Here is a 25,703-nt window from a genome sequence, read left to right as displayed (position 1 = left end):
TTGTCTGATTTTCTTTTTAGAGCTTATGTGGAATTACTAAAGTTTAATATTCTTAAGGTCTAGGATGCTCTCTTAGAATTTTTGATGTAGTAAAGCTGAAATTCAGATTTATTAGATTATTCTTTACAAGGGCACAAGACACTTTGAAAATGTTATTTGTTGGTATATATCTAGATAGATATATCTAGATATATCTATTTAAGAATAGACTAGGGCTGGGAAGGTGGCTCAGTGGTAGAGCGCTTGCCTTGCTTACAAGAGGCTCTGGGTTCGATTCTCAGCACCACATAAGCAAAAAGAAAAAAGCCGGAAGTGGCGCTGTGGCTCACGTGGTAGAGCGCTAGCCTTGAGCTGAAGAGCTGAAGGACAGTGCCCAGGCCCAGAGTTCAGGCCCCACGACCGGACCTTCCCCCCCGCCCAAAAAAAAAAAAGTATAGACTGGTAGAAAGGAAACATCTTTCTGAGATTTGACTACTGGAGTAGCCAGTTAATGCCTTGGAAGAGCCAACCTCTGATCTTTTCTTCATTTCAAAAGAGAGTATATAGAATTCTTAGGTTTTTGGGAATCAAATGAGTTAATGTCAGTGTTGAAAGCATTTTGTAAATTATGAACATAGATTGCTTTTAAAAACTAATAGTAAATGGAAAAACATGATAGTTGTTAAGAAGGTTCAAAAGAATACAGTGCATTTGAATTTTGCCTTATGAGAGAGATTGCTGCTTATTTTAAGCACTGCAGCATATTGAGTTTTAAGAGCTGACAGGTAGGTTCTGCATATGTTCTTTTTCATATGGCAATGTTTGGGTTATGAACTCAGAGTTTCTAGCTTGCAAAGGAAGCACTCTAGCACTTCAGCCTTAGATATATTTTTAGATAGGGTCTGGCGATTTTTGGTGGAGGCTTGTCTGGACCAAGCTACCTCTGCCTCCTGTAGGCCACTGCATCTCCCTGTCTGAAACTTTTTTTTTAATGAAAATACCATACAGAGGAGTTACAATTACATGGGAAAGATTTTTTTTGTGAGTGTGAAAATACCGTACAGAGGGGTTACAATTACATGGGCAAGGTAATGAGTACATTTCTTATCAAGCATTGTTGCCTCCTCCTTTGTTTCTCCTTCCCATCCCTCCCAATCCCCCCCCCCAAAGTTGTAAACTTCATTTTTCGACATAATGTCTTGTACATCTCATTGTTGGAATGGGTCCACCTGTATCCCTATTTAAACAATTTGTTTTTTGCCTTCCCCTCCCCAAATTATACTAACATCAAATACAGTGAAAACAGGGGTTATACCAAGCGGGGGGGGGGGCATACAGAGCAACAAAGAAATCATCTTATAAATATGTTAGAAACAATCGCAAGAAAGAAAGAACATTTGAATCCTTATGACACTTCTTTGACATCACATTATTTTCCTGTTTTATCAGTAGCATGTTTACTAAACTACATAACATTGTGCTTCATACCACAGATAAATAGTAAGTATCATACTTTTGATAATTGAGGGTTTTTTTTTGTTCTTGCCTAACATACATAAGTGCTTATGTTGTATTTCTATATATAAATTTATTTCACAATATTTGTGGTTTTTTAGAAGTGAAGCTCAGGTTAAGAGTTTTAATCATTAAGGTTTTTTGATTGCTTGTAAGGTACAGAATTGGACCTTACCAGAGATTAGAGTTTTGGTTGTCCTATACTTTTGCCAATGGGTGACATACAAGTAATTGCAAAAAATAAATTTAGTGCTTTGGTTCAGAATTAGCTTTTTATGGCTACAGTAATCCTGTTTTTCTGATTTTTTTATAAAAGATATTTCATACTGTAATGGGATTCTAAAATATTGTTTATTTAAATTTTATTGTTTTTAAAATATTTAGAGAAGTATCAGTCAATGGAAGACTTTAGTTAGACTTTATCTAGCTGTATGTTTAATTATGCTACTTCTTTTGAAGTACTCCTAAAAGTTATGCAACTAATTTTGTCAGGTTCAACTGAAATACCTGTATAGCTAAAAGTAGTACGCCTAATTAAGATCAAATCTAATTAAATGCAAAAAAAAATGTTTGGATGTTCAGGTAGTTGAATACAGGTTTGGAAGAACATGAGCCTATACAGGATTTGTTTTTAAACACCATGTTAGAAGTTAATTGTAGGTTAAAAACAAATTGGATCAAAAAGTTCAGTTTTGAAGTAATGACACAAAGAATACTCAGTGTGTTCTGGAGTTTCGATATGATTTTCAGTTTGACAATTTTTTTTTTTTTTTTGCTGGTCATGGGGCCTGAACTCTGGGACTGGGCGCTGTCCCTCAGCTCTTCAGCTCAAGGCTAGCGCTCTACCACTTGAGCCACAGCGCCAATCCTGGCTTTTTCTGCTTATGTGGTGCTGAGGAATTGAACCCAGGGCCTCATGCATGCAAGGCAAGTGCTTTACCGCTGAGCCACCTTCCCAGCCCATCAGTTTGACAATTTTGAATTTACCAGTTGCCATATAGAGGCTTGGCTGAAATGTAAGAATTGCAGTTCAAGAGCCAGCCAGGGCAGTAAAGTCTGAGACTCTTGCCTCCAAATAACCACCAAAAAGCCAGAAATGAGCTATGGCTCAAGTGGTAGAGCACTATATGAGTGTAAGAGCTTAGGGAAAGCACTAGGTCCTGGTTTCAAGCTTCCAGATGGGCACACACAGACATACAAAACAAATTTCCATCTAGAGATGTTTTTTTGTGTCCCAAGTCTCTTCTCTTTCACAGTCACTAAAGGATATTTTATGAGTGGGAATTCTCGAATGAGTCATCTCTGAAGCCCCTATTTGGAAGTCTGTGTTTAATAAAGGTGTTTCTTTACTCTGAACATAGTAACACAAGCCAGTACTGTGAAGGCTGGGACCAGCTTGAGTTACAGTAAAACCCTGTCTTAAAACGAAAAACTAAAAGATGTTCCTTTAGGCTGACATTTACCTCTTGTGTAATTGTCTTTAAATTTCAATACAGTATTATAGATACAGATTCTGCTTAGGAAAAGGCACTGAGTTTGTATTTGGAAGTAAAATCACATGTGGTTGAGAAAAAACTGCTTCCAGTTCTTTTCTCAGGAGGGGAAAGGTCTCAGGTTTCTCCCAAACTCAAAACTCCATCTCCATTGCCAACTTACCAACTGAAACCATTGTAAAATCATTTTGCACTGGCAAAGAATTTCAAAGAAGTTCTTTGGACCTTAGTATGTGGAAAAATCCACAGAGGCATATAGTTGGTTTTGATTGTGCTGGGGGCAGGATATTAAATTACTTTTTTTTTTTTTGGGTCCGGTCGTGGGGCCTGAACTCTGGGCCTGGGCGCTGTCCCTCAGCTCTTCGGTTCAAGGCTAGCGCTCTACCACTTGAGCCACAGCGCCACTTCCGACTTTTTCCTTTTTGCTTATGTGGTGCTGAGGAGTCGAACCCAGGGCCTCGAGCATGCAAGGCAAGCGCTCTACCACTGAGCCACCTTCCCAGCCCTTAAATTACTTTTTAAGGATTGGGTAATCTCCTTAGTCATACATAGCTGAAAAAATACTACCCATGTCTAACTGGTGCATGTAAAAATCCCACCTTACAGTGAAGTGAATTGGCGTATTTGCAGTAGAATATAGCTAGTCAGATCAAAACCATGGGTATTTTCCCAATCCTTTTCTCAACCTAATCTCATGAAGATAATTAGAGTACAGAAAGTTGGAATTAAAGAGTAACAGATGAGTAGAGCAGCACAATTCTGTCCACACTGTAGTTTTAGGTATGCTACTGTAGAATGTGTTGATACCGCTTGCTGAAATTGTTCATGAAATCATGGCGCTGACATTTCTCGTGCACGTTGGTCAAGGTGAGCAGCATCAGAGATTTTACTAAGTAGCAGCTGCCAGAATTGTCAAAAATCCTGCCTTAGGCTAACCGACCCCTTGACAATTTGGAGACTTGAGTTGCCTCGTCCGTAAAAATGGGCGTGACTGAGACATAATTAGAGCCCCCAACCAGTTATGTTCCCAGTTGTTTCCTATCTCCACTCCAGCCCCTACGTGTGTGTAGACACACACGCTGGGCCCTTCTGTGCTCCTCACAATGAAGGCCGCCGTGACCCCGCCTCTCCGCCGGGCCACGCCTCCTCGCCGAGACCCCGCCCCTGCCTGGACTCCACCTCCCTGCCGCGCGGTCCCGCCTCCCACCCGAACGGCTCTTCCGGGAGCCCAGCCCCCGCCCATGCGGAGCTACGGCCGTTCGGCGCCCGTCACCTTTAGCGCACCAACCTTGCCGCAGACCCGCGTGACCGACGCCACGAACCAACATTGAACATGCTACTCCGCCACCCCGCCGCAGCACTAGCTGGCTGACTGGTGCGAGCACCGGGCTACCACGGGAGGAGAAGACAGGCAGCACCACCGCTGCCCAGTCCAGGGTCTAGGTCCAGGCCCCGCCCCGGGCCCCGACCTCAGTTTCTCGCCGAGCCCGGCAATGAAGTGTCACTAAGAGGCGCTGGGGATGCGGCGCGACGCCAGCGAGGAGGAGCTCAAGAAGGCCTATCGGAAGCTGGCCCAGAAATGGCACCCGGGTAGGTCACCACCTGCCGCCGCCGCCGTGGGCTCACCGTCCCGGCGCGGCTCCGGGAGGCCGGACGTCCCCGCCGCCCGGCCCGGCCGGCCCGGCCCGGCTCACGCGGCCCGCGACCCCCCCCCCCCGACCCGCGCGCGTCTCCCCGCTCCCTCTCGGACCCCGGCCGGGAAGGCCCGGTCCCGCCGGCCACCCGGCCCTCCTGCTCCGGCTCGGCGGTGACCCGAAGGCTCAGCGCCCCGCCGCACTGCGCGGTGCCCTGGGCTCCGCGTGGGATCCCGGCCTCTGAAGCCCAGCTCGTGGCCCCTTCAGGCCGGGGCACTCCTAGCACGTCTAAGTGGGGATCAGTGTTTTCCATCGGAAGTCTGGCCAAGCAGACCTGTGCCCACTTCGCTCTAGGCATGAATCTTCAAACGAGGGCTAATTAGGGTTCTTGCCTAGAGAAGTTTGTATGTTTACTTGAAAGTGTGCTTCTTTCAGATGTTTTATTCCATCTTAACAATCTGAAGCAATCTCTTCGTCCAGACCGGGGACCTAAGTCAGTTGTTTGAGGCTGTTAATAAGAGTCTTAAATATTTTTGAGGTTTCTAATAAGCTTTTTATCCTAGCGTGAATTAGTAAACACGTGGTCAGTGTATATGCAAGTTATTACGTAGTAGTACACGAATGTACTACTGTGTAAATCCTGAATTGTGAAAACAGGAAGTTCGAAGTCTTGTTGGGAAAGCATGCTCAACATGTTAACATAGTTAACACCGAGTTAACTATGAGTGCAAACAAAGTAGCACGACACACCTAATTGGTAGTTGGGTTAATAGAACAACTAGTAAATGTTCCAGAAATCTGGGAATAAATACAGTTGCCACCATATACAGGGAGATCCTGAGACATCTTATCCACTGAATAACTTAGACTGGATAGGTCCTGAAGGAATGAAATCTAGAAAAGTGGACAAACAGTATAGGGCTAGCACAGTGAAGGCAAATGTCTCAAGATGGTTTGACTTAAGGTATTATTTATATGAAAGGCTGAAAAGTAGGGATTGAGAAAAAGGATGGGCTCAGAAGTAAGAAGGTACAGTAGTATCCGAACTTATAACCAGAGCTAGGTAGAAGTATGGTTATATTACTTAACAGTAATTGTCAGCAGAGGAACCGAAAATGGATATATAAGAGACAGTGCTTGTCATATCAGAAAATCAGAATATATAGCTAGAGTTAATCTAAAAATAGAGAAGCAATTTTGTAGAGTAACAGCTAATTACTATTAGAAATTGAGTTTCTGAAAAAAAAACTGAAATTGAGTTTCTGGGTGAGAAAGGTTAAGGATTAATTCTGTGACCAAATGCATATGTAAATTTGAAAACAATGATTAACAATGATTAAAAAATCAAAACATAGTCTGAAAGCCTTAATGGTACGGGCTGAGGACTGTGACTTTTTTTTTTCTTCCAGTTTTCCAGAGTTCATTTTGATAAATATTTTATGTGATCAGAAGCACATAGGCATTGCATCTTTGTGTTCCTCCCCTGACTGTGTGTGTGTGTATGTCAATAATGGAGAGTCCTGATGTAAAAAAAAAAAAAAAAAGATTTCAAGATAGGGTACTGTGAGGGTAACTGAGTGGCTTGAAGAGAGCTGGAGCTAGAGTCAAGAGAGAGGTCCCAGTGGTCAGGTAAGGGTACAACAGGCTCTGGGACAAGAGGAGGGGAAAGTCCCCTGGGAGAGATGATACAAAGGTAAAATTATCAGATTTGATAATTAATTGGAAACTGGTTCACAGAAGTAGTATGTATATGTTACCAAAATACTGACTTTGAAGCAAACCTGCTAGGATCTAAGTGTAAATAAGTTCTGTACTATTCATACAGTATCCTAAATATCTTTTGTATAATTCTCCCAAAAGACATGATTTTCCTATGCTTTCCTCGCTGGCTCATTAAGTCTGTCACTGCACAGCATTCTGTGTTCAGGACATTCATTAGCTATTTCTTGGGCAAATCAGTATTGCTTCAGAGAATAATTTTGCCCATCATTTAGAAAGGCTGTCTGTCATGGTATTAGGATAAAAAGAAAGAAAGGAATTAGCTTTATTCCCTTTATGGAGGAATGGTAGATTAACAGTCCTGCCTAGTGAGAGCACTCCTAGTGGAGATAGAATTTCCATAATTTACTTAGTGACTATTCTCATGTGAACCAAGGCAAGAAAGTCCCTGTGCTGGTGGCATGTACATTGTCCGTGAGAGAGAGAGAGAGAGAGAGAGAGAGAGAGAGAGGGAAATTGGCAGCTTTACTTGGGCTATTTGAGAAAAAAAATACAAGGCTCTAATGGACCTTGCACTCACTTTGGCCTAGAGTTGTATATGGATGAGAGAGAAGGGTGTCTAGGAAGTGCATCTCTGAAGAAGTGATATCTAGGTGGGACACCTAAGTGAAAAGTGGGAGTGGAAGCAGGCAGGAGAAAGGGTGAGGAAGCGGAGAGAATGGCCAGTCTTGAAGTGGTAATGTGGAGTGGGATTTTATCCTAAGTGCCTTGGGACCCGAGGAATGATAGTTTCTGGCTGTGGTGAGAAAAGGCACTGGAGGTGGCAAGAGTAGACAGGAGGAGATCAAGGAATCTTTAAGCCACCAAACTGGAGGAAGTGCTATGTCAGGTGCCAATTTTCTTGTGAGTCAGGTTGTAGTTCAAAGGCATGTGCAACAGAAGAGGATGGTATAGGAAGAAAGAAAGCATACCAATTTACCAATCCAACTCCAGCTTACCACAGCCTTTAAGACTGGCTTCTGTTAACATAGCCATACTTACTCACCTCTTCCCCATGACTTTTCTGAGTCTGAAGCTCATACTATTTCCCTCTGGAAAAGAACCAGTGACCAGGCACATGCTGGCTTCACCACCGCACCTGCCAAGAGAGTGCTGTGATAAGCAGAGCCAAGAGGCCAAAAGTGGTGTTTACATAGAGCCAAGGCTGGGGCTTAAAAGGTACAACTCCTGAAACCCCCCAGAAGGCACTTAACTGAGAGAAAAGCACAAGGAATAGTGCAAGAAAGGATGCCTGTTACACTTCAGAAACTGGGATTGCCATAATTGTGACTGGCATGTGGCAAAATGTCAACTCTGCTTTTTGTTTTTTAATTTCTTGCTTAACTTACTACATTTATGCTTTTAGATAACAATTCAATATAGTCAACTAGTTAGGCAACATTAAAAGGTGAATTTAAAATAAAGTGACATTGAAAAAAATTATTAAAACAACTAAAGCTCTTGGTCAGGCATGGTGGTATGTGCTTTGTCTTTCTGGCAGAAGAGTCAAAAGTTAGTTGTCAGCTACATAGTATGTTCGAGACCAGCCTTGGTTATCCAGTCAGTCAGTCTCAAAAAGCAAAACAAAATAAAATTTTCAAAAAGGAGAGAGGTAGGTAGTCAGACAGAGAGAGAGAGAGAGTAGACTTATTTTCAAATAGTATATTCCTATATCCTCTATGTTTAAAAGTTTCAGCTAAAAAGTTTTAGTTGTTAATGAAAAAAAGGGTAGAAAGGACAGTGGGCATAACTAAATTTCAATGACTTTCCTTGAACAGATAAAAATCTGGATAATGCTGAAGAAGCTGCTGAACAATTTAAATTAATCCAAGCAGCGTATGACGTGTTGAGTGATCCTCAGGAAAGAGCATGGTGAGCATTGTGTGGCTTCTCATCCTGTTTATAGTCAACATAGTATTGTTTTTAAAAAATTAAACACTATTGTGTGTTCTGATGCATCTGTCACCTTTCGTGTATAAAATGTATTATGTCAGTGGAAGGAACTTAACAGATGGTTATTCCAACAGTCTAGTTTTGCAGATGATAAAAGAGAGATTGGTGATAGTACATTGTTTTAATTTTGATAATTCAAATGATTCCTCATTAAATTGTTCAGTTGTAGATTGAACACACTGAAATGTCCACTAGTGTTTTGACATTTATTCAGCTTTCACCAGTGGGCCCTTTTTATTTTACTTTTTACTTTGTAGGTATGATAATCACAGAGAGGCCTTACTTAAAGGAGGGATTGATGGAGAATATCAAGATGACAGCTTAGATTTGCTTCACTATTTCACTGTTACCTGTTACTCTGGTTATGGAGACGATAAAAAGGTAAGATAGGTGACCTCTTTGTTTCTTATCAAGCAGGTAGGAAAAACCCATATACAAAGTAAACTCTTAAAATTGCTCACTAGTAGAAAGTGAAAGCGTTCATTTTGAAAAAAGAAAATGCATTGCTGTCATTTAAACCGTCTGCACATTAGACCCTGCCACATTAGAAACATACAGTGACCAGACCTGCATCCTGTAATTCTTCATTATGAAGGTTTTTCATCTTATATTCTACTCTGTGATTAGACTAAAAAAGTATTAGAGCATGTGTTTCTGATTTTTTTTTAGGGCTTTTATGCAGTCTACCGAAATGTTTTTGAAATGATTGCAAAAGAAGAAATAGAATCTGTATTAGAGGAGGATATTCAAGATTTCCCAACTTTTGGATACTCCCATAGTGACTATGATACGGTAAGTGAAAAGTACATTGTATCTTATCATTAGTGTTTGTATGGTGTCCTTCCCCCATTTCTGATTTTAAAAAGAAATGAATTCTAGTCTTGTCCTATGATCTCTCCTCCTGAGAAGGAACACGCAGCTCTCTCTTTCCCTTTCTTATTTTTTTTGTTTGTTTATGGAGCATAATCTCATTCTGTGTTAAGTAAGACTGTTTTCTTCTTTTTTTGGGGGAGGGGGGTTCGGTCGTGGGGCCTGAACTCTAGGCCTGGGCGCTGTCCCTGAGCTCTTCAGCTCAAGGCTAGGACTCTACCACTTGAGCCACAGTGCCACTCTCAGCTTTTTTCTTTTTGTTTATGTGGTGCTGAGGAATCGAACCCAGGGCCTCATGCATGCAAGGCAAGCACTCTACCATTGAGCCACCTTCCCAGCCCCGACTGTTTTCTTCTTTAATGTGCTCAGCGACATAATGCTTGCCCAGCATGCATGAATCACTGGGTTTGATTCCTAGTCCCAAATAAGAAAATAAAGAATAAAGTTTTACATGAGAAAAAGCAACACGATGTTTTGCATGATTAACATTTGCACCCTTTCTAAAAAGATGTAAGTGAAAAACAATATTTGACCAATTATCTCCGTCACTAGGTAGTCCATCCTTTCTACGCTTATTGGCAGAGTTTCTGCACTCAAAAGAATTTTGCTTGGAAGGAAGAATATGATACACGGCAAGCTTCAAACCGTTGGGAAAAAAGAGCCATGGAAAAAGAAAACAAAAAGATTCGAGACAAAGCAAGAAAAGAGAAGAACGAGCTTGTGCGCCAGCTGGTAGCTTTCATTCGTAAAAGAGACAAAAGAGTGCAGGCGCATCGGAAGCTGGTGGAAGAGCAGAACGCAGAGAAGGCCAGGAAGGCTGAGGAGATGAGGCGGCAGCAGAAGCTGAAGCAGGCCAAGTATGTGATCCGTGGCTGACTTCTTTGTCTGGTGCAGGTCAGGGTCAGAGGGAACAGCAGTAGTGGTACCTGACATGGTGTTTTCATATGGTGATCAGTCATCTTGGCCTCATCTTTTTCTTTGGTAAAGCCTGGCATTTGGTAGTGTTTTGCACCTGTTATGTACAGATTTTTATTTTCTTTTGGTTTTTTTTTATACTGGAGATCCTTTAACCATTCTCATGAAATTGAATGGTAACTAATGTCAATTGAATCTCTCTCTGTAAGGCACTCTATTCTAAGTGCTCTAATGATTCTGTGGAATAACATCTGGTCTGTTTTTATCCTCTGTCTTGTGAGGAAGGGAGGCAGGCCAGCCCCAGCCACATAACTGGTGAAGCAGTACCAGCAGTGGGGCCCGAGTCTACTCCCGGGCCCTGCTTTTTATCTGCTATGCAGTCTGCCTCTTGGTTGGTACTGTGAAACACTCAGTTCATTTCAATTTCTTTATAGTTTTGTGGTTAAGAGCATGAAAACCATTCAGAATATTATAGCATTCTTGCATACATTTCTTTAAGTTATTCCTTTATACTTAGATCATGATTTCCTCAAAGACTTTGGATAAGTTGCTTAGTTTCACAATTCATTGCTTTGAGGACAGTACCCACCACCAGCCCAGGTGACAGGCTTCAATGACTTTGCCCCAGCTTTTAACTAAACAAGAAGCTGCTTAGGGGTAGTTCTAAGCCTAAAAAAGAAAAAAGAAGCACATTCTAAGCCTAGAAGGGAAAAAAGAAGCACACAGACATAATACCTAAGAACATGAGATGGTGCTGTGTGTCTAGGCTGGCAGAGCAGTACCGAGAGCAGAGCTGGATGACCATGGCGAATTTGGAGAAGGAGCTCCAGGAGATGGAAGCACGGTATGAAAAGGAGTTTGGAGATGGATCAGATGAAAATGAAGTGGAGCAACAGGAAACCAAAGACACACAGGATGGTAATTTCTCTTGAAGTATTAAGAAATTGTGGCAAATAAGTACAATTGTGCATTAGGATATGCACTCAGATACCCTAAGGACCCAGGTATAAGAGGACAGGGACTGGGAGAGCAAAAATCAATAAAATCCAGAGAACATCGAGTTCCAGCCCACTGGACATATCAGAGTTTTTATATTTTCTGTGAGAAGCTGGAAATCTGAGTTTTTATGTCACATATCAAACTTTTAAGTATGGCAGATAATTTAAAATGATACTTATATCCAGGTGCTGGTGGCTCACACCTGTAATCCTAGCTACTCAGGAGGCTGAAATCTGAGGATCACAGTTCAAAGCCAGCCCGGGCAGGAAAGTCCATGAGACTCTTATCTCCAGTAAACCAACAGAAACCCGGAAGTGGCAGTTAGCTCAAGTGGTCGAGTGCTAGCCTTGAGCTGAAGAGTGCAGGGACAGCGCCCTGGCCCAGAGTTCAAGCCACATGACTGACAAAAAAAAAAAGATATAGGCCTTACAGAGGCATTCTATGTCTAAATTTAGCATTGTGTGTCTAAATTTAACATTCTATAACTAAACTAGTTCAGATAGTTTGATTAGCAGATCTATCTGCCTATGGTGCTTCTGTGATGTGCTGTTAAAGAAAATACATTTGGCTTGGTGCCAGTGGCTCATTCCTTTAATCCTAGCTACTCTGGAGAATGAGATTTGAGGATTGCTGTTGGAAACTATCTCAGGCAGGAAAGTCTGTGAGACTCTTACCTCCAGTAAACTACCAAAAAAGCCAGAAGAAACATTGTGACTCAAGTGGTGGAGAGCCCCTTTGAGCAAAAGGAGCTCAGGGACAACACCCAGACCCAGAGTTCAAGTCCCAGAACCCACAGAGAAAATACATTTAAACAGTGGTTCATAGTTTAATACCAGCTATTTCAGAGAAGCTGTCATTATTTAGGAGTCTTAGGAGAAAGTCATCCTTACTTCTGACTTCATGGAGAGGGGCTTCATGGTGTTTTTTACTCTAATTTTTTTTGTGGTTTTTTTTTTTTCTGACTAATCATTAAAGACAAGTGACTACCTTAAAAGTTGAGGCAAGCTGGGCATCGGTGGCTCACACCTGTAATCCTAGATACTCAGGAGGCTGAGGTCTGAGGATCACGGTTCAAATATTTACCTCCAATTAACCTCCAGAATACAAGAAATAGCGCTGTGGCTCAAGTGGTAGAGTGCTGTCCTGAGCTGAAGAGCTCAGGGACTGCACCCAGGCCCAGAGTCCAAGCTCCACAACTGGTGTGTGTGTGTGGGGGGGGGCATTGCTGAGGCACAGGTATTTTTGAGATTTGTCAGATTAGCTAGCCTCTTTCATAAATAAAACTGAGTGACCTAGACATTGTTTATGTTTTATTTACTTTTAAATGTAGTTTTTCAGACTAATAACTCAAATGATAAAAAAACAGGCTTTTTGTTTGTTGAAGATGCTTTGTTAATGAATTATGTAATATAATTGAAGTGGCCCCTCAATTGCAGTTTTTATTTAATAACTCACACCCAAGATCTTGCTTCATCCTTATACAGTACTTCTGAAATGTAGATTGTGTTGATGGAATTAGCTCCATTTTACTGAAGAGTCTGAGCATCACTAGGGTTTGAACTCAGGCTCACAGTTGATAGGCAAGCCCCCTACCACTTTGGTCATGCCCCCTTTTTTTCTCTTTATTTTTTAGAGAGGAGCTGGCACTTTTGCTTGAGGCCAGCTTTTGATTGTATTCCTCCCACCTGTTTCCTATATAACTGTGATCACAGGCATGTACCACTACACTCAGCTGATTTGTTGAGATGTGATTTTGACTTTGCCTTTTCTGGTCTCAAACTCGGATCCTTTTGATATCTGAGCAGCTGAGTTTGCAGACGTGAACTATGTGCCTGTTTTGAGATCCAGATTTTTTACTTCAAGTCTACCATTGGTTAATGGTTATGTCATATAAATGATATGTTGAAAAATACCTCATTGGAAAGTACTGCATGCAGTAGTCTTCCTGTTCTTGTTTTTTCCTTAGTTTTAGGAACTCCAGAGCAATACCTTCTGAGACCATTAAATGGAAAATTATGTAACTCCTAAGTTTTAAATTGTGCTTTGGTTGTTGTAGGCTGAGCATACCAAGTAGTTTGTCTTCCTCCACTTAGAATGTGAATTCAGTGTATCGTGACAAGTGCTGCATCTTGGTAGCTGGTTTCCCTTATTTAATAACGCCTCTTATGCTCAGGAAGTTTTAGCAGTGCTGGCAATTTTGGTTATTCCTGAGAGAAGCCAGGAAGTAGTTTCTTTAAATGGAAAGCTGTGCTAAGATGACTAAAATATCTAGTTAGAAGGAATCGAACATGAAATCATGAAGAAGGACAAAAAGGATATCCATGCTGTTTGTTTTGGTTGTTGGTGGTGAGGCTTGAACTCTGGGCCTGGGCGCTGTCCTTCAGCTCTTCAGCTCAAAGCGAGTGATCTACTACTTGAGCCACAGCACCACTTCCAGTGTTCTAGTGGTTTATTGGAGATAAGAGTCTCACAGACTTTTCTGCCCAGGCTGGCTTTTGAACCTCCATCCTCAGATCTCAGCCTCCTGAGTAGCTAGGATTACAGGCATGAGCCACCAGGTCCTGGTTCCATGCTGGTTTTGTGTCAGACTTCAGTGACAAAGCTGTGGCCATAGTTCAAGTGCTTAGTGACCATGAATTGGGTGATAGGTGCTGTGCTGTTCAAGCTTTAGGCATCTGTCTGGCTCCTTGAAGGGTGCTGGAGTAAGCACTAATATGTTTTGATCATTGAGAATGTTCGAACATTGCTTAAAAAGTACCAAATTTGGAATATAAAAAAACTTCACCTTTAAGTCTTATTGATGTACTAATAAGTTACAAATGGCATTCAGTTTACCTGTTTATTTCTTAACTAGCAGAATCCAGATTGTTGGTACAATGAATTCCGTTTGTGCTGTTTAGTCACTTGGATTTTGTGGAGTATAATGATAGTAATTGTTTGCTATAATAAAGCCTAATAAAGATACTGTTAAATGTTCTATGTAGTATACTATTTTATACCCTGTCCAGTAAGATGTAATGTTGTGAGTTAAATTTAAGCATGTAAAATTTGGTCATAGCTGTAAATTGTAAACATGTTTGAACCAGGTATGTAATTTTAAACTTACAAAAAAAAAAAAGCCTGTAATGAAAGTACTGCCTCATAATAGAACATGGCATTTGACTTTTTAAAAAACTTAGCTCATACTAGAATTTGAAGGAAGAGGTGATTTATTTGGATCTTCCTTATATAATATGATAATGGCTTTTAAAAGGCCAACTCAAATCCTGATGGTACTTTTTTGGTAATGAAATATAAAACTTAGAGTTCCTAATTTGACTTGAACCTTTGCTAAGAAGGTATAATTTGTTGATTTAGATTTATGTTCTGATCAAATAGGATTCTTACCAGGGATTTTCTTTCACAGGAAAAGATAGCGATGAGGCTGAGGAGGCTGAGTTTTATGATGATCTCTACTGCCCAGCATGTGACAAGTCTTTTAAGACAGAAAAGGCGTAAGTTTACTTGGCCTCCCATTTGTTTTGAGGCAGGTGAACCATTTTGAAAGTCTTCAAAGAAATATGCTTGGAAGATGCTCAGTAGTGCCCATGTGTCTCATGAGGGGATTTTTTTTGTTTGTTTAGCAGAAGGGAAGGATTTGTGCCACCAATTAAGCCTGTTGTTTCATTTATCCCAGTAGTCCACTGTAATGCTGCTTTTTAAATACCTACACAGTTTCAGAAAGAGATTCTGCTTGTTTTCTCAAAGAAGGAGTAAGTTGCTCAAGTGAGGAGGTGAAGGCAAGTCTGAGCATCTCTCTCTACTGTGGGCATCAGACTCACTTTGCATCATTGCTGTCCACTGAAGGTTATTGCTGCCAACCTAGGGGATTTAAACATCATGCCTAGAGTTACTGAAGTGGAAACACTTCATCGTGAGGGAGCAATGATAAGAGAGAAAGACTTAAACTGGAAAGGATGGGAAGGAACATAGGAGAAGAATCGAGAGTTGAAAGGAAGAAAATCACTACAGTCAGGAAGAGAGGAGAGCAAAGGATGAGAAGAGGATGTGGGAGGCAGAACTAGTTACCAGATGACCCCAAGGGAGAAATGTCAAGATAGTGGGAGAAGTGATAAGAACCAAAAGCAATGATGAGCATTGTTTCTTTTGGTTATTAGAGGGCAATTTTGAGGTTTGAACTCAACCTTTTACATGCTAGTCAAACACTCAAGCACCTGCCACCCTGTTTTGCTTTAATTATGTTGGGATAGGGTCTTAAATTTATGGCTAGACCAGACTGGACTAGGGTTCTTCTATTTAGGCTTCTTATTTAGCTGGCATTACAGGCATACACCATCTCAAGACTAGATTTTTTTTGTTGTTGTTGGTTGAAATGGATGGGCTCTTCAATTGTGATCATCCTGTCCTCCACATCCCCAGTAGCTAGGTATAAGCCACTGTAGTCAGCTTAAATTAGATTTTATTTGTAAATATCACACCCCAAAATCTGAAAATATGTCAGTACTCCTTTGGGAGTGTGTGGTACTATGGGTCAAACCCAAAGTCTCATGCATGGTGAGGCAATCCTTTAACACTGAGCCATAGTCCAAGCCCAAGTTCCTACTTTCTAGTTTTAACTCATGTTTTCAGCTATATATCATGAAAGGTTTTGTTTTTAGTTTCCTACAGATAAATTTTAAAAAGTAAATATTACCTTAAGAGTTGTGGACCTTTTCAGAGATGTGTGTGAATTCACATTTAGAGTGGTAGGACTGAGGAGGACAGCTCTTTCTGAGAAGATGAAACCGTTGAAAAGAGTGAAAAGACAGGCGTCATGTGGTGGCTCATACCTGTTATCCCAGCTATGTGGGAGGTAGAGATAAGAGGATTGCAGTTTGAGGCCAACCTAGACAAAAATTATGAGAAAAAGCTGAGTGTGGTATGGAATGCCTATAATCGCAGCTTGCAGAAGGCAGATATAGGAAGTCCAAGGCATCTCGAAGGGCAAAAGCATGAGATTCTGTATGAAATATAACTAAAGCAAATAGAGATAGGGCTATGTGGTTGAAATAAGTACATATATATATATATATATATATATATACACACACACACACACACACACACACACACACACACACACACACATATATATGAAAAGGAAATCAGTGAGGGGAGTGCTGGGATCTGGGAAGAAAAATCTCCCTATGGACCCCATGGCCCTCAATACTGGGGCAGTCTGGGCTCGCATGTGCTGCTCAACAAAATCACAAACATTTGGCAGTTTCTCCATCCTCGCTATATCCCTGGCTTCATAGAAATGAGCCCTAGTATACCCACTCACCTGGATGTCCTTTCAGCATGAAGAACCATGAAAAGTCAAAGAAGCATCGGGAAATGGTGGCCTTGTTAAAGCAGCAGTTGGAGGAAGAGGAGGAACAATTTTCAAAACCTCAAGCGGATGAAGATCTTTTGAATGGCAGTTCTGAGGAAGAAACGGATAATGCACCAAAACAGAAGTAATTCTAAATACTACTTTTTAATATACTAGAGATTGCATTCAAGTGCTATTTTACCTCAAGGAAGTTTTTAGTGTTTTCTGCATCTCTTCTAGTTAATGGCACTTTATGGAGTTAGAATGTGTAAAGACAATGTCAAATATAATTTTACAGAATATATTTTGGCTACATATAAAGTAGTTTCATATCTAGACAACTGATAGGCTAATTTTACTAACCATTTAACCATGAGTACTTTGTGAACCCATCCTAATACCTCTATGACCTGCTTCCTATTAAACATCTTAATACCTTTATGACCATAATATTTTAATTTTAATTTTCTTTTTACTTAGTCATGACAAGATATTTGATATTTTGATTTTTATTTGCTCTTAGGCTTTCTAAAAAACAGAAGAAAAAGAAACATAAACCAACACAGGTATGTTGAAAACATTTTTTCCAGTGTTTTTGTTCATTCATTATAGTCTGTATTTAGGAGAAGATCTACTCCATAATTTTATATTGTTTGTAAAAATGATTGAAAAGAAATTCTAGTGCTCCTTCTTATCCTGGTAGGTATGTGACTCAATTACTGTTTGAAGGTAAATGGATTAGCTGGGTCTGTACTGAAGTGTACAGACTTTTTTTTTTTTTTGGTCAGTCGTGGGTCTTGAACTCTGGGCCTGGGAGCTGTCCCTGAGGTCTTCAGCTCAAAATGAGTGCTGTACTACTTGAGCCACAGGACCACTTCTGGTTTTCTCTTGATTTATTGGAGAAAAGAGTCTCATGGACTTTCCTGCCCAGGCTTTGAACCACGGTCATCAGATCTCAGCCTCCTGAGTAGCTAGGTTGCAGGTGTGAACCACCTGCACCCGGCAAGATAGGCCTTTTTAAGTCAAGATAATAATTAGTTTAGAAATAGAAAAATTGAGATTTGTCATTTTGTAAATAGATAATGTATGTGACTTTGTCAACATCATCAAGTGAATATTGCAAAAGGAATATTTGGTCAAAAATTTTGTAATAATTTGGTTATTAGGAAATGTCCTCAGGCTAGGAATGTGGCTTAGTGGTAGCATGCCTGAAGCCCTGGGTTCAATTCCTTAGTATCACATAAACAAGCTGGAAGTGGTGCTGTGGCTCAAGTGGTAGAGTGCCAGCCTTGAGCAAAAGAAGCTCAAGGATAGTGCCCAGGCCTTCTGTTCAAGCCCCAGGACTGGCAAAATACAAATAGTCATACTCGAAAGTTTTAAGTAGGTAAATGTTTCATAATTGGCATTCAAAATCGATCTGTAAGAATATATTATATACCATGATGTATAAGTGTTTTTACACATGGGAATCTTGTGGATGTCTGTGAAGCTATGAAAACACTTTTTTAGTAAGGACACGTGCTGGTTCTACAGTGAATGGAGCCAGGCAAGGTGGTCTGTCTCCCTGTTATCCCAACTGTTTATGAGGTAGAAGTAGGAGAATTATAATTTGAGGCTGTAAAACAAGCTACAAACAAGAGCAGTGGGGACATAACTCCAGGGCTATCATGCTTACCCACGTTCACACCTCAGTACAGGAGATTGAGAGAGAAAAGAGAATGGAATTGATTTTTGTGGTATTTTACTAAAACATAGCTATATTTATTATAAATACTGACATTTTTAAAGAAAATATGTTAATAGTTTTTCATAAAATTTTAGATTTGGCTTTTTATCCAAATTGTGGTTATATATATTTGGTGGTTTTTAATCAGTTTCCTATTCCAAAAATTACATATGATTCTAGTTAATTATTTTTAAGATGATAACTTGGAACTCTTTGCCTTAGCTGTAAAACTATGTAGGAAATTACAGTTTTTCTTTTATAATTTTGCTCCATCTCCAAAGACCTGTAATCATTAATTTAAAACATTTTCGCTTTCATTTGTGTCAGTGTCACTAAAATAAGGAAACAGAGAAATGAAGTGAGACTTATTTTTCCCAAGCCTGTCTTACCCGGGCGTGTGGTGGTATAGTGGTGAGCATAGCTGCCTTCCAAGCCTATCTCACCTCAAATTGCAGAGGATGAGCTTCTACGAATGGCAGTAATAAGCCCATATTTTAGTATTTTCTCAATGATGAAATACCTCAAATGACTACCCTGTTTCCTTTCCAAAGCTATATTCCTTTATGACAACCTCGTTTGTGATTTCTGATTACATCAGATTCAAACCTGTTTTCTGTAGCACTCTTGCTATTTTCCAGGATCTCTTCCCTCCCTCTCTCCCTCCCTCCCTCCCTCCCTTCCTTCCTTCCCTCCCTCCTCTTTCTTTCTTTCTCTTTGGAGGAGGGTGAAGATGCGTCTTGATAGAACAAAAAGTAAATACTGACCATTTTCACACTTTAGACTTGGAAAATTTTCAGTGTTATAAAAAAAAGTTACATCGGGGCTGGGAAGGTGGCTCAGTTGTAGAGCGCTTTCCTTGCATGCATGAGGCCCTGGGTTCGATTCCTCAGTACCACATAAGCAAAAAGAAAAAAGCCGGAAGTGGCACTGTGGCTCAAGTGGTAAAGCATTAGCCCAGAGATCAGGCCCCACGATCGGAACCTTCCCTCCCCCCAAAAAAAAAAAGTTTTATAATAAAAGGAGAACTGTGTTTATGAGAAAATAAGTAGGTTTGAGAGGGAAAAAAAGGTGATGAGGTGAATTTTATAGGAATACAGAGTTTGTGTCTATAATGTGTATACACACATGTATATATAATATTTGTATATATACATTACACATAGATATGTGAGAAATAAATACCAAATAACTGTATGTGTATGAAAATAGAAAAATGAAGAGGAGTCACATAAGCCAATGAAAGGTTTTAAAGAAAATCTAAAAGACTTAAGTGACCATGGCAAAAAGGAAGAATTAATTCAAGTAATTTTTTAACATAGTGTACTGATTGACTCCTTCCATGTGTTATACTTGAAAGATAAAATTAACTGTAAAGGAAGTAAATCTTGAACTTTATTTAGTAAGCTGTAAGTATTGATGTGTTATTTCTGAAACTTTGTCAGAGCAAATGAATTTATGCTTTTCGGAATTAGGATGTCTGTAGGAGAAGGAAAAAATAAACCTAGATTGAGGGGAACAGAAAAAGCGAATTGTTGTTTCCAGTTGGAATTTCAAGCTGTTGGTAGGAGTTCATGATCTAAAACATTAGCCTTTAGAAGAACACGCCTTTGGCAGTAAGCAAACTTAGCATCTGTACCTTGGTTTGGCTGCTTTCTCCTTCACAAAGGAAGCAGGGTTTACTTCTGAGAGAAACAAATGATTATAGAGCCAAGAGAGGGAAAGCAGAGGGGGAACTCAGCACAAAAAACTAACTGTTCAAAAACATGGAGTTTTAGGATCTGGTTTTGTGACCTTACCAGGTTGGGAAAATTTGATTAATGAAACTGATAATTGTGTTAAATCTTTACATGTCGTTGGAGAAAGGAGGTCACGAACGTTTTATTACAGGACAGTATGGGTTAGTACTAATGCAAGTGGCACAGATATTGGTGGTTAAAAAAACAAACAAACCACTGTTCTGCAATCACCACTATAGTAGATGGTGTGAGCAAGAATCATAAATTCCAAATCCATTGGGTGAATGGCTGTTGAAGACAGTGTAGTCTTACAGTGTTAGTCACACTCTGCACATTAGTTATTAATTTAAGAAGGTAACAGTATTTGATAGTAGGAGAATCTACCTAATCAAATAAGGTCACTGAAAAAACCTGAGAGTCATTTTGCCTCCTGATGTATTATACTGAGGGCATTGAGTTTTATACTGAGGGTCTTTAGAATATTATTGCCACTAATCTTTAATCTGAATCTAATCATTTGTCAAAAGCCATACAAAGCCAAATTATGGGACAGTCTATAAAATAATCATTAAATCAACAACATTAAAAGCTAGATGAAAATAAGTGTTTTAGGTTAAAAGAGATTAGAAAGATAAAACAACTAAATTCAGTGTGTAGTCTCTGATTATATCCATTGGAAGTTATAAGTAAGCAATCACTGAGACATTTGGAAGTGGGACCTTGTGTTAAATTCTGGAGTATGGTAAGGACTGTGGATCTCATGGTTTTCTTCTTAGGAGATACATGGCAAAGACTTGTCTTCCAGGTAGTTCTAGGAAAATATGTGTGTTCAGTGGGTATGTGCATGCGAGAGTGCATGTCTGAAAACATGGCAAATTATTTCTCAGAACAGAGACAGATGGTTGCACTTAGTGAAAATGTTTGTCGGACATATTTTTTTATTTTTTAATTTTTGTTATAAGAATACTGTACAGAGGAGTTACAAGTACATTTCTTATTAAGCATTGTTGCCTCCTGGTTGTTTCCCCTTCCTATCCCTTCCCATACTCCTTTCCTCCTCCCACCCAATCCTCCCCTCACCCCCCACCAAAGTTGTTAAGTTCGATTTTCGACGTGTACGTCTCAATGTTGCAATGGGTCCACCAGACATATATATATTTTTTTACTGCCTATTCGTTGTAGGTTTTTTCTGACTATAATAGGCACTCATTACTTATTTTGGAAATAGAAAAGTTCTACTAGTGGAGATGACTTTATGTTGAATTAAATTGTAATTGGATGGCTACTGTATTGTATTTTTTAAAGTAATCAGTATCTTTAGAAATACTAGTTTTAAGAACTTCATAAATTTCCTTCCTATATCAAACCATTTACTTATTAATCATTTGGATTATTTCTGGTTTCTCTTGAATATCTCTAATAAACATGTTCTTAACATGCTTCTCCTTTTTATTTTGATTTCTACTAGAATGTGTGAGACATTATTGGTTTTAGTTATTTGGCACCATAAGATGTTACTACTAAATAAATTTGATTTGTAATGACATTTATGTTTTATTATCTAGAATTATGATGATAATTACAATGAAAATGGAACAGAAGAAGCAATAAAGATTGACCCAGAAGATACTAATTTAAATGGAGACAGTGCCAAAGAAGTAGAAGGTAGTCCCCAAGAAAATGTCAGTGTAACAGAGACCATTGAACCCTGTGTTGATTTAAAAAGTGAAGCTAAAAGGCAAGTCAAAGTTGGATATTTTCTAATTTGTGAATAGTGATAGTAAGTATAGCTTTTCATATATCAAATCAAATCTCCTTCCCATGACAGGCCAAGTTTAAGTGTAAACTGTATGTACAGACATACATAGATTTGCAAATCTATAGCTGTGTCGGAAAGAGCATTCTAGATGAGTGTGCTCAGTTTGGCAGCATGACTGTCGTCATTGTGATCCAGTTCTAGTTGTCCTTATCCTGTTCTTTGTCCTTGATACTCACCTGAGAATGAGGCTGCTGTATTTGTCTCCCCACCCCGTCATGCCCATGAGCGTCACTGCCCAAATCTTCATGCTTCTGCTGTGTTGTCAGGGCCTTCAGATTTTCTTGCTCAGAGGAGCCCTGGTATCTTAGTGCTAGTGGTGACACTGGGGAGATTTTCCTTTGGAGCATGTTTCATCCCTCCACTTCCTTGTTCCCATCCCCTCTGTTCCTTTAGCATGGAGAGTCATTTCTTAGTCCTTGAGGAAAGATCCAAACAGTAAGTAGTTTTAAGTTCTTGTTATCATAGGGCCACAAAAAAAGAGTGACAATAAAGTAGAAGTGTGAATTGGAAACCTTGGCACTAAAGCTGCTGTGGTGGTGAGGTGATGGGATAGACAGAGAGATAAAAGCAATTTACGTAGTAGTTGTAGAACTGAAGCTTACAGTGGGCTCTAGCTGTGGGAAGAAGAAGACAAGTACTCTGTTCAAAACCTTTGAAGTTCTTTGGAGAGTGAAACGTGGAAGGGAAATTAACATTTATTTTACTAATTATTACAAATGGTAAAGCATTCTCAGGATAAATGACTTGTCTGTCCAAGGTCAGTGGCTAGTGTGTAGAAAAGCTGGCGAAGTCCCTGTCTGCCTGACTACTTGAAGACACCCAGAATGCTACCTCTGGGCTCAGTGTGCTGTAAAGGTCATTGGATAACTTTCTGATCATGAGAGTAAGCTAATAGGTATGGGTAGGTTAGAGGATTGTACCCTCCCCACATGTAGTGCTCCTCAAATATTTTTATTTGTCTTTCATGTGACTTCTCCATGAGAATTTACTTAGAAGAGAATGGAAGAGCCTCAGACTTGGACAACCATTGCTTATAATTCATCTTTTTTATTTTACTAACTTCTTTACTGCTGAGGGATGGTTGGCCAGAAATAGACACATCACCCATCACCACCTAATCCTCTTCAGAACCCCAGTGAACAGCTCTTCTGCTGGGCTCTTATTCTGTAGTGGTGTGTACATTGTGGTTTTTTGAGTAGTGCTTTATTAAAAAAGTGTATGGATTGGCCAAGTGTAGGATTCATGCCTATAATCCCAGTATTCAGGGCCTGAGACAGGAATTCAAAGCCAGACTGTACTACATTGTGAGACCCTGGCTCATAAAACAAAAAAAATTATGCTGAGGATACAGGTAGAACAAGAGGAACCTGACTCTGCTGACAGTGGTTTCTGATTTAAAATATTTGAAAGAATATTATTTTTATATTCTTTATTTTTTAGACAGGATCACACTATATTCCAGGCTGACAATGAACTTGTAATTGTTTTGCCTCAAACTCCTGGAGTACTGGGATTATGTAAATACATCTCCATGCTTAACAGTCAAATAATAAAATAGTAACATGGAACAAACTTAATTTTATGAAAAATGCTTTGGGACTTCTTTTCCTTGAACTGTTGACATATTTGCCAAAGATTAGAGCAAATTCAAGAATATTTTGAGTCAACCATACTTATGGTCGTAGATTATAATTTAGTATTGGATGTGGAGATGGTATGGCTTAATAAAAGGAGTATCAAGTATTTGATACTTGATATTTGTTTAGATATACTTTTTGTGGATGTTGTTTTAGATTTTATTTCAGCTGTTTTAAGAAAATTTGCTAAATTTTATGCCATTTGTTTTTTAATTTGGTATCTGAAGTTGCTTTTTAAAGTTGTTCATTTGAAATGTGAAGCTTAATTAACTTAGTCATCAAAACTAATGAAATAGCTTTAAAATAACTCTTTTTGGTGTTTTTTAAAGAAGACAATTAAAAAAGAGTACATCATTTTTACATTATATTTTCCAGTGTTCCTAAACTCAAAGGAAAGAAAACCAAAGATATGAAAAAATCTATCAAAGTACCTTCTGAACCACAAACAGTGGTAGGTCAAAATCATAATGACTTTTCTTTTGTATACCTTCCTTAAGCAGTAACAATGTCCTAAAGATGTAAATGTGTACTGCCTGAGGCCTTCCCAGAGAAAGCCCAGCATCATGATAAATGTGCTACTGTTACTTTTTTTTTTTAAGTAAAAAAAAAACACATTTGTGCTGAGTGCCAGTGGCTTATACCTGTTAATCCTTGCTCCTCAGGAGTCTGAGACCTGAGCGTGGTGATTCAGTGCCAACCCAGGCAGGAAAGTCTGTGAGACTCTTAACTCTAGTTAAATTACAGAAAAAAAAAAAAAAAGTGGTGCTATGGCTCCAGTGAGAGAGTGTTAACTTTGAACAAAAGGAGCTCAGGTCAGGGCCCAGGCCAAGAGTTCAAAAAACAAAGCACATTGGAAATACTGGGTAGTAAAATGGTTGCTATTCTGTTTTCCCTGCACACTCTTAAAGCCTTAGTGGTAAGAATTACTTGTATCATCTTCTGAAGATCAATTGTGCAGCAGTCTATATGGTACGCATATGCCATTGAAAGTCTTAGGATCTTTAGAACTGATAGGTTGGTTGATGGGAGTTTTAACTTGTAAGAACATACACTCTTGTCTTGGTAGCTATTTTGCATTTTTTTGAGGTTTATAATTTTGACATTAAAATGTAAGACACTGTTCTCAGATTGTATCACTTACTTTATTTGATATTTTTTCCCTTTCAGAGTGATGTTCTTATCAGCTGTACAGCCTGCCATAGTGAATTTCCATCTCGGAATAAACTCTTTGATCATCTAAAGGCTACTGGTCATGCAAGAGCACCTACATCATCATCATCATCATCTTTAAACAGCGTAACAAGTAGTCGAAGCAAGAAAGAAAAACGTAAAATCAGATAGAAATTCTGTCAGCACTTTTTTTTAATTGTCTCTAATTTTGAAACCAAAAACAACTGAAATCACCTAAAGAGTTAAAATTTCAATATATCGCATTGTGGAAGATTATTTTTTATCTTGTAAAAACATTGTTTGGTTTAATATATATTTTTTAAACATTTCACTAGTGATTGAATTCTACTTTTGCCATCTGAATTGACTTGAGTGTCTCTAAACAGGTAAATATTGTAAAATGTGTGTCTTCTCATAGACCCAAATGTACAGGGAGAATTAAATTATTTTAACACATATACCCTTTTCTGCTTTATTTTATGAATTTCGCACTAAATATTTTTATTTAATGCCTTTTATATTTATTTCATAATTTCTCAGAAATTCAGATCTTTCTTGCTCTAACTTTGTTTTCTGAAATAATCCAAACAATGAAGTAGTTTGGAGGGAAATCAGTGAATAAATTGACTCTGTAGTATATTTTTAAAAAGTACTATCATATATGTTAAAAAATATTTTTTCCAGGTATGCTGAAAGCTAACTTGAACTTCAGTGATTCTTAGTTATCTTAGAAAGCTGAGTGCTTTTGTACAGTTAATTACTTTGCCATTAAAACTAGTCAGGGGGCCTCCGTGTTGATGTCCATTTTGATCCTAGATACCTTCTAAAATTAGAAAAAGCTCAAATTATCCATTGCACTATAAGCCATTTGGTTTTAGAGGAAATTTCTAACCATTTCTGAAGATGAGAATATCATGGAAATGTAGTTGTGAGACAAAGTGGTATAGTTATCTTGGTATTTTTCTGATTTAATGAGAATTCATACGCTACTGAGGCCAGCTTGTAATGGTTGCCTCAGTATATTATAAAGCAGACTTCCCAACTGTCCTCTCCAATAGTGGATTGATCTTTGTGATGTGTACTGAGCTCTCCCTGTCTAGGCAAGTGCACCAATCTGGCTAGTCCTTTAAGGTCAAAACCTTCTAG

At 39.2% G+C, this 25,703-nt stretch overlaps 1 protein-coding gene across 4 annotated transcripts; it reads left to right on the top strand.

Moving 5' to 3' along the window:
- Window positions 1-4,326: 4,326 nt before the first annotated feature.
- Dnajc21 (DnaJ (Hsp40) homolog, subfamily C, member 21) lies at window positions 4,327-25,015 on the top strand. Of its 4 annotated transcripts, XR_001175158.1 has the most exons (15): window positions 4,327-4,577; window positions 8,158-8,251; window positions 8,590-8,713; window positions 9,002-9,124; window positions 9,755-10,059; window positions 10,884-11,035; window positions 14,523-14,610; window positions 16,456-16,614; window positions 16,993-17,035; window positions 21,497-21,669; window positions 22,144-22,185; window positions 22,508-22,633; window positions 22,733-22,922; window positions 23,763-23,838; window positions 24,555-24,567. XR_001175158.1 is itself a non-coding variant. In XM_013018638.1 (13 exons), the coding sequence occupies exons 1-13, from the start codon at window positions 4,508-4,510 to the stop codon at window positions 24,726-24,728; spliced, it is 1,623 nt and encodes a 540-aa protein (XP_012874092.1). In that variant the 5' UTR covers window positions 4,327-4,507; the 3' UTR covers window positions 24,729-25,015. The 4 variants fall into 4 exon arrangements, 2 of the variants coding, with proteins under 2 accessions (XP_012874092.1, XP_012874093.1); XR_001175157.1 differs by having other exon boundaries at window positions 22,508-22,922; XM_013018638.1 differs by lacking the exons at window positions 22,508-22,633; window positions 22,733-22,922 and having other exon boundaries at window positions 24,555-25,015.
- Window positions 25,016-25,703: the final 688 nt, after the last annotated feature.

The sequence above is a fragment of the Dipodomys ordii genome, unplaced genomic scaffold, assembly GCF_000151885.1.
Source record: "Dipodomys ordii isolate 6190 unplaced genomic scaffold, Dord_2.0 Scaffold41, whole genome shotgun sequence".
Classification (NCBI taxonomy): Eukaryota; Metazoa; Chordata; class Mammalia; order Rodentia; family Heteromyidae; genus Dipodomys; species Dipodomys ordii.
Note: the sequence above shows the minus strand (reverse complement) of the source record. Positions and strands in the feature narration are given on the sequence as shown.